Source organism: Anomaloglossus baeobatrachus, chromosome 1 (assembly GCF_048569485.1).
Source record: "Anomaloglossus baeobatrachus isolate aAnoBae1 chromosome 1, aAnoBae1.hap1, whole genome shotgun sequence".
Classification (NCBI taxonomy): domain Eukaryota; kingdom Metazoa; phylum Chordata; class Amphibia; order Anura; family Aromobatidae; genus Anomaloglossus; species Anomaloglossus baeobatrachus.
Genome location: NC_134353.1, coordinates 745,840,583 through 745,854,660, shown reverse-complemented (window position 1 = coordinate 745,854,660; position 14,078 = coordinate 745,840,583). Strand labels below are relative to the sequence as shown.

At 44.7% G+C, this 14,078-nt stretch overlaps 1 protein-coding gene across 3 annotated transcripts in view; it reads left to right on the top strand.

The window, feature by feature from the left end:
* The window catches only part of CFAP251 (cilia and flagella associated protein 251), a 235,633-nt gene that overhangs the window by 165,888 nt on the left and 55,667 nt on the right, over positions 1–14,078 (top strand). For all 3 annotated transcript variants that reach the window (XM_075323342.1, XM_075323353.1, XM_075323331.1), the window contains exons 14-18: positions 4,320–4,499; positions 4,585–4,769; positions 8,418–8,529; positions 10,951–11,114; positions 11,569–11,659. In XM_075323342.1, the coding sequence (XP_075179457.1) occupies positions 4,320–4,499; positions 4,585–4,769; positions 8,418–8,529; positions 10,951–11,114; positions 11,569–11,659 (732 nt within the window). The remainder of the gene's footprint in view (positions 1–4,319; positions 4,500–4,584; positions 4,770–8,417; positions 8,530–10,950; positions 11,115–11,568; positions 11,660–14,078) is intronic.

Here is a 14,078-nt window from a genome sequence, read left to right as displayed (position 1 = left end):
GCAAAGAAATCCTGCATACAGTCCTGGAAGGAGGATGCTGAGCCTTGTAGTTCGACAGCTGCTGTCTGCTCTCCTGCATACACTATTGGATGGAGGATGCTGAGCCTTGTAGGTCTGCTCCCCCTGACTCTCCCTCAAGCAAACAGTCCTGGATGGAGCATGCTGAGCCTTGTAGTTCTGCAGCTGCTGTCTGCTCTCCTGCATACACTATTGGATGGAGCATGCTGAGCCTTGTAGTTCTGCAGCTGTCTGCTCTTCTGCATACACTAGTGGAGAATGAAGAACACATTGAAGAAGGAAATGACATCAGACCTTTTTTTTTTTTTGTTCACTGATAAAAAACGCATAAGGACGCAGTGAGCAAAAACGCAGCAAAATGCACCAAATCGCGGCAAAACGCGTGCATTTTTTGCTGCGTTTTTTCGACGCAGGTGCATTTTTGTGCGTTTTTAGCGGCCAAAAACGCACAAAAACGCAGCGTCAAAAAAACGCACTGTGTGCACATAGCCTTAGTGGGCATCACAACCCTGGACCAAACCTCAATCAGAGGACAATAAAACTTTCACCCGCCTTATCAATGAACTACTCCAATAGTATGTGACTCTTTAGATAGTCTTATACTATACCTGATGAACAGGCTTGCGTCGTCTTGTAAGGGCTCGCTCACAGTGTATAAATCGGACTATTTTAATGCGTGAGAAAATCACACAATACGCTCAGGCCAATGTTAGTCAATATTGCAGGTCATTTCTGCAAGTTTTTCCTCAGCTCTTAAAAGAAAAAAATCGCAGCATGCTGTGATATGCAGCTGTCTGAGATAACATGCACCTATACACGTCCACAGGTGCATGTGATTCATCGGACTGTCATCTGAGTGCAGTCCGATATATGCAGAGACAGGCAATGGAGAAGAGGGAAAGATTTTCTCCTTCTCTTCACCTGTTCTACGATTATCACATGCAAGAGAATTCGAGTACAGTAGAATGACACTCAGATCACGCTCGCTGCAGTTTGAGCTGAGCGTCATTAGCATATAGCATTGGATACTATACACTAGAGTGACCCTGACCTTAACCATTAAAAGATATCAACCTCTGAGGACTCTCAAATTTTTATATTTTTCTTTCTACTGTCTAATATGGTACAGAGATATATTTCCTGCCCAGAAGTTCTGAGATTCTGTTCTGTGAAGCAATGAAACAAAAAATATATATTTTCGGCCCATGGATCAATACTATGTGTATAAGAGGAAGAATTAAGCATGTGCTGATAAGAACAACTCAAATTGTTGAACATCTTACCTTAAACCGATATCTCCTTTTGAAATCCTCATGGTTTATGATACCTCTTGGCTCAAAAGGTAGTGGAACAGTAGCACAAATTGACATGAGCGAACCAATACCTTTCGAAATGTGTTTGCTAATGGGAACACACTCCTAATGTCTTATATGGGATTTTTTTATTTGTACAACTGCAGTATTTTTAATGGTAAAGGAAAAAAAGTTGAAGGGTGTAATGAGTGCTACTCTGCCCTTGGATTTTTTCTGTTGATGAAAAGGATACCATGCCTACAGTCAAGCATGGTAGTGGCTCAGTGATGCTCTGGGCTGCTAACGTCCTCTCTCACTGGAAACCTGTAACATGTGGAAGGCAAGATACATTCAATCAGGAAACCTAGGAGAAAACTTCTGTGAGTAAGCTTGAGCATGATTGGACATTTTGTGATCCCAAGCATATTTCAAAGTTCATCAAGGGTTAGCGTCTGAGCCTCATAGAACATCTTTGATGAGAGTTTAAGAAAGTGGATTCAGGCAACAAACTCAAGAATATTAGTGACCTGGAGGGCATTGCCCATGAGAAATGCGCTAACATTGCTCAGATCACTTTTCAGCAGGTCATAACAGCCAGAAGGGCTCTACTATTAAAAACTCTTGTCATGTAGGGATAGAATAATATGGAGACTGCACTATTCAATAAAAGTATAATTTTGTGTTGAAATCAGAGAAACCACTTGTTATATTAGAATGTTGGATTATTTATATTGCTCATGTTTATTTGGTTTAGTGCAAACAGCAGAAAGTTTATATACAGTACAGACCAAAAGTTTGGACACACCTTCTCATCTCTAGAACAACTGTTAAGAGGAGACTTTGTGCAGCAGGCCTTCATGGTAAAATAGCTGCTAGGAAGCCACTGGACTTTAGACCAATGGAAATATGTGCTTTTGGTCTGATGAGTGCAAATTTGAGATCTTTGGATTCAACCACTGTGTCTTTGTAGAAAAGGTGAACGGATGGACTCTACGTGGCTGGTTCCCACCGTGAATCATGGAGGAGGAGGTGTGATGGTGTGGGGGTGCTTTGCTGGTGACACTGTTGGGGATTTATTCAAAATTGAAGGCATATAGAACCAGCATGGCTACCACAGCATCTTGCAGCGGCATGCTATTCCATCCGGTTTGCGTTTAGTTGGACCATTATTTATTTTTCAACAGGACAATGACCCCAAACACACCTCCAGGCTGTGTAAAGGCTATCTGACTAAGAAGGAGAGTGATGGGGTGCTACGCCAGATGACCTGGCCTCCACAGTCACCAAGACCTGAACCCAATCGAGATGGTTTGAGGTGAGCTGGACCGCAGAGTGAAGGCAAAAGGGCCAACAAGTGCTAAGCATCTCTGGGAACTCCTTCAAGACTGTTGGAAAACCATTTCCGGCGACTACCTCTTGAAGCCCATCAAGAGTGTGCAAAGTAGTAATCAAAGGAAAAGGTGGCTACTTTGAAGAACCTAGAATATAAGACATATTTTCAGTTGTTTCACACTTTTTTAAGTATTTCATTCCACATGTGTTAATTCATAGTTTTGATGCCTTCAATGTGAATCTACAATTTTCAGAGTCCTGAAAATAAAGAAAACTCTTTGAATGAGGTGGTGTGTCCAAACGTTTGGTCTGTACTGTACATTATTAATAAATAACCAATTATCTATTAAATTACATGAGTCTTGAAAGTGTTTCATTACAATTGTATGTTAGTATTCACTTCTGTATCTAGGCATAATTTTGCAGACTTCTTTGCTGGTTCCTCCTGCATTGTGAAGAGTAAGGCTGTTTGCACACGCAGTGTTTTTATTGGATTTTTTTCTTGCAGATTTTAATTAATATTGCAAGGTAAAATGCATCCCAGCAAAGTCTATGAGAATCCTGACTTGGTGTGCACATGTTGCAGATTTTTTTCCTTGAAGATTTTGGTGCAGAAAAAAATCTGCAGCATGTCAATTTTTTCTGCGTTTTTTCCTGCGGATATAATCCACTGCAATGCTCAATCACTGCAGTGGATTATATCTGTCAGTGTTGCACTCACAGCACTGACACTTTGCCTCACACTCCATGCCGTAGTTCACTAACCTGGAGTTGTCATGGTAATGACCCAGGGTTGCCATGGCAGCGATCGGGACCCTGTGATCGCATTACAGGAACTCGATCACCAGGGAAAGGTAAGCGATCCCTCTCTCTGCCTCCTGAATTCTGCAATTGCGCAACATTCAAGGGGTTAAGCTACTGGGAGCGGCGCGGGCACTGCTCCTGACAGTGAGAGCTGGGTCCCGGCTGTAACATGAGCCAGAGATCTAGCGACAATCTGGTACAGCGCCTGAACCCTCGCGATCACCATGAAAAACGCATAAAAATGTTGAAAATGCAATAAAAAAATGAACGTTTTTTTTCTGCTGTGTTTTTCCAGCCACAACATGCAGTTTTGTGTGCAGAAAATCTGCACATAAATCTGCAACATGTGCACATACCCTAAGGCTGTGTGCGCACTGGGCGTCTTTTGATGCGTTTGTTTTTTTTGTGCAGTATTGTGACGACAAAAATGCATGTCTTATGCCAGCAAAGTCAATGAGCGTTCTGAAGTGCTGTGCTCACGGTGCTTATTTTTTCCTTGCAGATTTTGGTATAGAAAGAAGAAGCGGCATGTCATTTTTGGTGTGGTGTTTTTTTTTTTTTTTTCCCTGTGTTTTGTAGCCCTTCCTGCCATTGACTTCAATAAAAAAAAAATGCATTGCACAAAAACTGCACCAAAAACATGTTTTCTGGTGCTTTTTTCTGCCACAAGAAGAAAATTTTGGTGCACAAAATTTCTGCACCAAATACTCAGCGTGCGCACATAGCCAAAGTCAGACATGGCAATATGACAGTGTCCTGCCACAGTGGCCTGTAGGTCACATGTGTCCCTCATGTGCCTCATTTGCAGATTATAGGGATAGGCAAATATGAAATATATGTAAACATAACAAACTACAATTAATAATCTTCTAGGATCATGAATTCACAGTAACACTGTTTCAGCAAATTGAACAATTAAGTGGAGGACGTGCATCCTGGGAATACTTTGCAAGATATCGAAGCCACTATAAGCCTATTAAGGACTTAATTTTCGGCATACATCTGGATAGCAATGAGCCAAGGCTCCTATCACTTGGCATGGATCGAATGTTGGTAAGTATATGTGGTGTGTCGATATTTAGACATTATCCATCTACCTAATGATCTATCTAAAGCTTCTGTTACATTATTCCTATAGGTGGAGTACGATCTTACAAACAGCAGTAAAGACCATATTATTATTCAGAGCAATGACCGTATAGACCAGAGGGGCATCCCGCAGTGTTTAGTTTGGTATCCTTCTTTCACTAAGGAAAGCTTCATTCTTGTAGCCAATGATGAGTACAAATTGAAACTTTACAATTCAACTACTAAAATGTGCAGGTAAGTAGGGAAACTTCTCTCCCTGCCTATTGTCACCTCATATTCCGTAGAGTAATCATGTTTGTCATAAGAGAAAGGAGAAAGCCTTTCCTGCTCTACTTTGATGTGATTCGCCTTTTAATTTTGCCAAGAAATAAATCTCAGAAATCCCAAATATAAGGCCGACGTGTAAACCTGGTGTAAGCAGGTAGCTATGAGTGAGTCAAGGTTCACTATCCATGAGTTTCCATGTAGTATGTTTCATAGCTGCTCCTTATGCTTTTGCTTGATGTGATACATTATAATACGCCCACATGGGTTACCGTATATCCACTGCAAATTTTCCACAGCATCTTTTGGTGCAGATTTGCTGTGGCTATGCCTCAGATTTAACTCGTTTGGGTTGTAAACTGCCTATGTAAGATCCAGATGCCTGGTCAATTCATATTGCGGATTTTCTCTGCAGCATCTATCTAGACCAGGGGTCCTCAACCTGCAGCTCGGGAGCCACATGTGGCTCATGGGCCCAAGATGTGTGGTGCATGGCCATCGGCCAACTAGGTGTATTTGCTCCAGGTCTATCAAATAGCTATGAAGAGCAGGTATCCAGATGGTCACCCTTTGTGAGTAGCCCCACACAGAAGAGGAGATCTGAATTGAGCCTCTGGAACTTAGTATACAGTCTTAGTGTGATTTATGTGGAAAGACTTTGGCTGTCATTATACCGGTAATGGGGGTTCTTTGAGTCACTACTGTGAAAGGCGGGGGCTAAATGTGGCTCTCGATTCTCTCAGAACTGAATGTGTCTTGTGACGCTCTCAGAGCTGAATGTGGCTTGTGACCCTCTCTCAGAACTGAATGTGGCTTGTGACCCGCTCTCAGAGCTGAATGTGGCTTGTGACCCTCTCTCAGAACTGAATGTGGCTTGTGACCCTCTCTCAGAGCTGAATGTGGCTTGTGACCCTCTCTCAGAACTGAATGTGACTGGTGACCCTCTCTCAGAACTGAATGTGACTGGTGACCCTCTCTCAGAGAAGAATGTGGCTTGTGACCCTCTCTCAGAACTGAATGTGGCTTGTGACCCCCTCTCAGAGCTAATTGTGGCTCTCAAGGTCAGAAAGGTTGGGGACCACTGATATAGACAATGACCACAATGCTGGTACTAGAGTTGAGAAAACTAATCTACAGGAGCCTTAATCCGAACCAGAGCCCTATGAACCTCTTCCTACCTGTCTTCACTGGCATATTTTCTGATTGGTAGACTCTGCGTGACATCATTGTTGTGATGTGATGCACTCATGTCATACTGGGCATATTCATCACAGGAGATGCCGAGGATGCCTTTAGGTAAGAGGAGGTAAGCAGAACTCTAGTCTGGCAGCCACAGACAACCAACATGGCTGATATACCATGGTCTTGCAAATGTTTTTGGACACCTCTAGCACACAAACCGTTAAATTACTATGACTAGGCATTGATTTCCTTTGCCACTCAAGGGAGCAATGATTCATTACACTTCATTAGTCCATCACATTAAATAACTGCAGACATATCTAGTGCTTGGTTTTGGCTGCTCTTTAATGTTACACTTGTTAGTGAGTAGGAGGATGAGTAATCCAGCGCATGCAAAACATTCTGCCCATATCTTTTCATATTTATATTGAGCTTGTGGAATGTTTATTATAGATGGGCTCCTTATTATAGAAAACAGCTTCCCTCGTTACAGATAAATGTTTAGAAGGAAGTATTGTCACGGATGCTAATGGAGCAGAATACTAATGAATTCACCCAGCTACCGCATGTACTTACAAATGCGGGAAGGACATTTAGGAAACCTTGGCAATTTCTACAGCCGCTTAAAATAATGCAATAGCCGAATATGCTGATATTTACTTAACAGATTATTTCCTACAAATATTGTATTGTCATATTGATATCTCTGCAAGAAACATCCTAAGTGATATGACACCTGAATCCGTTATTACTTATACTCCTGTAATTATCAGTTATAGGGAAAGAGCACAGCAATAACTTCATTTCTCATCAGATTGTAATAAGGAATAGAGAAAAATTAACAATATAGTTTACAAATCCCGACCACTCTGCTCTGGGCAGATTCAGCAATACTTTAAAGGGAACCTGTCAGCAGAAATTTTGCACTAAACATAAATGATTCCGCCTCTGCAGCTCCTGGGCTGCATTCCAGCAAGGTTAATTTTATTATTGTGCCCCCTTTTAGACCAAAAGAAATACTTTATAAAGTGGTACCTTTTTGTATGCAGATACTGTAAATGGTACACGGGGGAGGGCTGCCTGGTGTCCGTTATTCTGCCTCCTGCCGCTTTAGGCTGTCCCCCATCGCTCATTTCCATAGCTGTGGATGCTGCCCAGTGCTCCAGAGGTCCCAGCGCATGCCCAGTGCCTATGTCTCGTGGATGAGCACTGTGCCCAGTGTCACCGCTGGTGACGTGTGTGCAGGCTTTAGATAATGGGCGGCGCTTTGATTTTCATTACCAAGTAACCACCCATAATCGCGTGACCGCGCTTTCCCCCTCTGCCTCCTTCGTTCTGCGCAAGCGCAGGCCTGCTGACCCTACGTTACCTCTTTCCCATCTTGCCCTGAGGCAGGAAATAGATGGCAGGAGCGCGGAGCAAGACACCACCGATCAGGATTAGACGCAGGATTGTCCTGCTCCGCGCTCCTTCCATCTATTTCCTGCCTCAGGGCAAGATGGGAAAGAGGTAACGTGGGGTCAGCAGGCCCGCGCTTGTGCAGAATGAAGGAGGCAGATGGGGAAAGCGCGGTCACGCGATTATGGGCGGTTACTTGGTAATGAAAATCAAAGTGCCGCCCATAATCTAAAGCCTGCGCACACGTCACCAGCGGTGACACTGGGCACAGTGCTCATCCACGAGAGATAGGCACTGGGCATGCGCGGGGACCTCTGGAGCACTGGGCGGCGTCCACAGCTATGGAAATGACCGATGGGGGACGGCCTAAAGCGGCAGGAGGCAGAATAACGGACACCAGGCAGCCCGCCCCCGTGTACCATTTACAGTATCTGTATACAAATAGGTACCACTAAAGTATTTCTTTTGGTCAGAAAGGGGGCACAATAACAACAGGAACATTGCTAGAATGCAGCCCAGGAGCTGCAGAGGGGGAATCTTTTATTTTTAGTGCAAAATTTCTGCTGACAGGTTCCCTTTAATAGAAATCTTAGGTGGAAAACTAATGGCAATTTTTTTTTAAGGACATTAAGCTTTATTTCCAAAAATTAATGTAGCTAAGAAATAGATTAGTGTAATGATTAACTATCTGGCATGTAGAATCACATTTCATGAATATACAGTATATTTAAATTTATTTTTTTAGCTGAGTCTTCGGCTAAGTTAAAATGAACCTAACAGCTGATACATGCTGCCTGATCCATAGGCAGTATACTTGCACTGGCTGTATGACCTCCGCCAGGTATGTTTGACTCAAATTCCGCAGCATTTCTGGGTCCAGTAGGTCCACTAATCCCACTCGCTGCTGTTACATCGGCCGCGAGCATTACACAGACATCATAAGAACTGAAAATACACTCTTTTAAGCTCTTTTAATTGCTCATTCACTGCATGCTATATAATTTACTGTAATGTTTTTTTTCTGTTTCTTATTTTCAGAAAGACTCTCTTGGGGCCAACATTTGGCTCTCCTATACGGAAAATGGAAGTGTTTCCATCTTATAGTCAGGATTCAGGAAAAGGCTACTTTGTGTATATTATAGATGACAAGGTAGGTGCGGTCACATTTTCATGTGGAAGTTGGTACATCCGATTTTGCGTGATGAAGCTGGGAAAACCTGAAAATTGAGGCACAGCTGTTGTAGCATGTATTGCAGCTGAAACCTTACCTTTCTGGTGTATCATTTCTAACTAGAGATGAACAAACCCGAGATTCAATGTTCTTACCAAACACAGACTTTACATATTTAAACCCAAAGTTCGGATTTGGAGTTCGGGTGCTTTACGTATGAACACCACTCATGTGAGCATCGCTGTGATCGGGTACGCTCGGCTTGCAGTGGGGATAACAACAGCATAATCAAATGTACTCTGCAGCAAAAAAAAATGTTAAAAATCCTGCCCACCCTCCCCCTGAAGTGTTCTGTTTATGGCTGGCTGCCTGTGGGCAGATACTCAAGCCTCCCAATTAGTGACTTCCATTGTGGGCTCAGGTCAAGTCCGGGTCCTAAACCAAACTTTATCTAAAGTCTGAATGAATCCGCCGAACCGAACTTCAACGGGTCCGCTCATCTCTTTATAATCTTTATATACCTGAATTGGACACAGGAACTTCTAGACTCCTCTGCAAGTTCACAATGTAAAATATTATGACTCCACCAGAGTGACCCTTTTATTAAAACCGTTCATTCATTATTTTTTTGTTTTCTGTGATGAAGTGAAATAAACAATGTGTGCCCAATAATCTCTTTCAACTAGCATGTATATAGCGATATTAAAATATAGGCAGTCTCTAAATAGGGCAATGGCTAGTCTGTGCCACTCACACGCAGCCCTAGCCAATGTAAGCATCAACAATACAGCTCATAAAGGAACACCCACATCTTGAGACACTTACTATCACGAAGTATGTACTGACAGATCAGGGGCCCCTAGCCTGGCCCTCAGACTCCAGACCCTGCATTGTCCCTTATCTCAGAGTTAGGCTTGATGGTGGCCAGGTCCAAGCCCCCAGCCTAACCCTGACTCCTGTCTGAGCATTGATCTTACTCCCCCCTCTCCCCCACCCTCGGGGCGGGCCGGAAAACACAATAACGAAACCCCACAAAATGACGCGGACAAAGGAGAGAATGGAAACTCATACACACTGCACTCAAAAAGCACAGGAGAGACAATATGTGTACAGAAGAGCAAAGAAAACGGGAATAAAGTAACGCACAACAGGGGGACTGTTCACACCACTCAATACTGCAATAAAGATCACCATCAACAGGTTCACCAATAAGTTAAAGTTGAAGCTAAAATCGGCACAGAGTAGTAAGATTCAGGATCTTATATAGGAAGTAGATGACAATAATTGGCAACCTGAGCTGCTAGCAGAGTTCCCCAGGTCATCAGGAATTAACTCCTCCAGGACTGATGAACAGTTCACATTAAACAGCCGACGCAAGGAGACATTAGGTTGCCTGTCAGGCTCTGCAGTGTGAACAGATCCTGACACCCCCGTGACACCTAATAAGGCTGGACCTGAACACTGAATGATAATTACTTAAAGGGAACCTGTCACCAGTTTTATGGCCTATAAGCTGTGGCCACCACCAGGGGGCTCTTTTATATACAGCATTCTAACATGCTGTGTATAAGAGCCCAGGCCGCTGTGAGAACATAAAAAAAACTTTATAATGCTCACCTAAACCGGTCGCTGTGGTGCTGGTTGGCCAAGTGGGCAGCGCTGTTCTCCGGGACCGGCGCCTCCTCTCTCGGCCATCTTGCTCCTCCGTCTTCTGAAGCCTGTGTGCATGACACTTCCACGTCATACACACTCGCCAGCACTGAGGTCCTGCACAGGCGCACTACAATACTTTGATCTGCCCTGAGCAGTGCAGATCAAAGTGCACCTGCGCAGGATCTAAGTGCCGGCGAGTGTGTATGACGTGGACGCGTCATGCACACAGGCTTCAGAAGACGGAGGAGCAAGATGGCCAAGAGGGGAGGCGCCGGTCCCGGAGAACAGCGCTGCCCACCGGGCCAACCGACCAGTTTAGGTGAGCATTATAAAGTGTTTTTTTTTATGTTCTCACAGCGGCCTGGGCTCTTATATACAGCATGTTAGAATGCTGTATATAAGAGCCCACTGGTGGTGGCCGCAGCTTATAGGCCATAAAACTGGTGACCGGTTCCATTTAATTTATTCAGTGAACTGAGAACCCATTAATGTTAAGAATAACTGGACCCCAGTTCCCTTTTGCTTTAATATTAGTTTTTGTAATTTCCATATATTTCAAGGGCAAGCTTGGATGCTCATGTTTAGCTATTTTTCCTCGAGAAATGCAAACTGACATCTACTTCTTAATATCATGGGAGATCCAATCAATATTGTACCTAATCAATGTACCCCTTTTTAGGTGTCTGATTTTCAGAGAATTTTAGAAAAGTCATTGCTAAGTCCGTTTGATTCAATATCTCCACTTAGGTTGGACTTCAGATTCTACCAATTGATGGAAACCCACACAAGACAACGGCTCTCATTTGTCATCCGGATGGAGTAGCCAATCTTGGCTGCTCAAGTGACGGTCAATATGTGTTTACTGCTGGAGGAAAGGACTGTACAGTAATGATGTGGAAAACAAACTTACAGTGAGTGCAACCTAAATTATCATCTGCTTGAGTCGTATTACTAGTATGTCAAAATGTAGTGTAAATCAACTAAGGCCTCTTACACATTAAATAAAAGTCAGCTAAAGCTGCCATTATCTTCAGGAATGGATGGCACTGTAATGTGTGTGGGGTATAGATCCCAGAGAAGCAAACACTGGCACTCCCAGTTTCCCAAACACTACATGATAAATATATGTCTACCCTTATGGATTCTCTGCCCCTGAGCTCAATGATAATTATAAGTGTAGGTTCACACAGCAGTATAAAAAAATGTTGTCCGATTTTTATACAGAAAACTGGGACGATTTTTTTTCTCACTTGTCTTCTATGTGCAATCAATTTTTTTACAGTACCATTTATTAATCAGTTACAGGACCATTTACAGTTGAATACAATTTAATATACAAATCTGATGTTCCTTTTTGTATTGCAGATCTTTGGAGGCTGTTGCGTCTCTTGGGGGAGCAGATCTGATTCCATTCTATGGAATGTTGCCAGGAGGAAGAGATGGGCCACTATTCAGGGTTAGTGACCAGCTAATGGAAAGTCATGGAAGCAGAGATTAGACCAGACCTGGGCAAGGGGCGGCCCGCGGGCCACATCCGGCCCGCCTGCTCTCTGTGACCGGCCCGCCCGTCTTCAGCCGGTGCAGTGGAGCCGGGCTGCAGCGTGCCGAGCAAGGAGAGATCCTGTGCAGGTCCGCACTCCGCACAGTCAGTGCAGGCAGCGGAACGCAGGAGTCTTTCCTCTGTTCCCTGCCGGCACTAATTGTCAGTGACACACGCGCGCGCTCTGACGTTGTCAGTACTGCGCTGCGTGTGTCATTTCAAAAGTTCCCGCCGGGCAGGAGAAGAAGCAGCACAGCAGACGGAATAATTCATCCTGCACTGTAGGACCTGCGATGATGTCACGCCCATGTGACTGTGTGGGAGGAGACACAGGATGCCGGGCAGAAAGCAAGATACTGAATCCTGAAGGAGATGTGGACACATGATGACTGGTAATAAGAAAAGAGGGGACATGAGGGGGAGGGGGGCTGCAGGGTGAGTGCATATGTGGGAACATGGAGCTGCAGGGTGAGTGCATATGTGGGAAGATGGAGCTGCAGGGTGAGTGCATACGTGGGAACATGGAGCTGCAGGGTGAGTGGCATATGTGGGAACATGGAGCTGCAGGATGAGTGCATATGTGGGAACATGGAGCTGCAGGATGAGTGGCATATGTGGGAACATGGAGCTGCAGGGTGAGTGGCATATGTGGGAACATGGAGCTGCAGGGTGAGTGCATATGTGGGAACATGGAGCTGCAGGGTGAGTGCATATGTGGGAACATGGAGCTGCAGGGTGAGTGCATATGTGGGAACATGGAGCTGCAGGGTGAGTGCATATGTGGGAAGATGGAGCTGCAGGGTGAGTGGCATATGTGGGAAGATGGAGCTGCAGGGTGAGTGCATATGTGGGAAGATGGAGCTGCAGGGTGAGTGCATATGTGGGAAGATGGAGTTGCAGGGTGAGTGGCATATGTGGGAACATGGAGCTGCAGGGTGAGTGGCATATGTGGGAAGATGGAGTTGCAGGGTGAGTGGCATATGTGGGAACATGGAGCTGCAGGGTGAGTGCATATGTGGGAAGATGGAGCTGCAGGGTGAGTGGCATATGTGGGAACATGGAGCTGCAGGGTGAGTGGCATATGTGGGAACATGGAGCTGCAGGGTGAGTGGCATATGTGGGAACATGGAGCTGCAGGGTGAGTGCATATGTGGGAACATGGAGCTGCAGGGTGAGGGGCATATGTGGGAACATGGAGCTGCAGGGTGAGTGGCATATGTGGGAACATGGAGCTGCAGGGTGAGTGCATATGTGGGAACATGGAGCTGCAGGGTGAGTGGCATATGTGGGAACATGGAGCTGAAGGGTGAGTGGCATATGAGGGAAGATGGAGTTGCAGGGTGAGTGCATATGTGGGAACATGGAGCTGCAGGGTGAGTGCATATGTGGGAACATGGAGCTGCAGGGTGAGTGCATATGTGGGAAGATGGAGTTGCAGGGTGAGTGGCATATGTGGGAAGATGGAGTTGCAGGGTGAGTGCATATGAGGGAAGATGGAGTTGCAGGGTAAGTGGCATATGTGGGAAGATGGAGTTGTAGGGTGAGTGCATATGAGGGAAGATGGAGTTGCAGGGTAAGTGGCATATGAGGGAAGATGGAGTTGCAGGGTGAGTGGCATATGTGGGAAGATGGAGTTGCAGGGTGAGTGGCATATGAGAGCTGCAGACTGACAGAAGGATGTGAAGGGGTGCAGAGTGTTTGAGAGGGGTAAGTTGGGGTACAGGCAGGGTGAAATATGTGGGCAGGGTGTGTGACATATGGGGGTGTAGTGTGTGTGATATGGGGGTGCAGGCTGTATGGGGAGCAGGGTGTGTGACATATGGGGGTGTAGTATAATACAGGTGTGCTATATAGGGGGTGTAGTGATGTAGTATATTACAGGTGTACTATATGGAGGTGTAGTATATTACAGGTGTGCTATATGGAGGTGTAGTATATTACAGGTGTGCTATATAGGGGGTGTAGTGATGTAGTATATTACAGGTGTACTATATGGAGGTGTAGTATATTACAGGTGTGCTATATAGGGGGTGTAGTGATTTAGTATATTACAGGTGTGCTATATGGAGGTGTAGTATATTACAGGTGTAGTATATGGGGTGTAGTGATGTAGTATATTACAGGTGTATATAGGGGTGTAGTGATGTAGTATATTACAGGTGTACTATATGGAGTTGTAGTATATTACAGGTGTGCTATATGGAGGGGTAGTATATTGCAGGTGTACTATATGGAGGTGTAGTATATTACAGGTGTGCTATATGGAGGGGTAGTATATTACAGGTGTGCTATATGGAGGTGTAGTATATTACAGGTGTGCTATATGGAGGGGTAG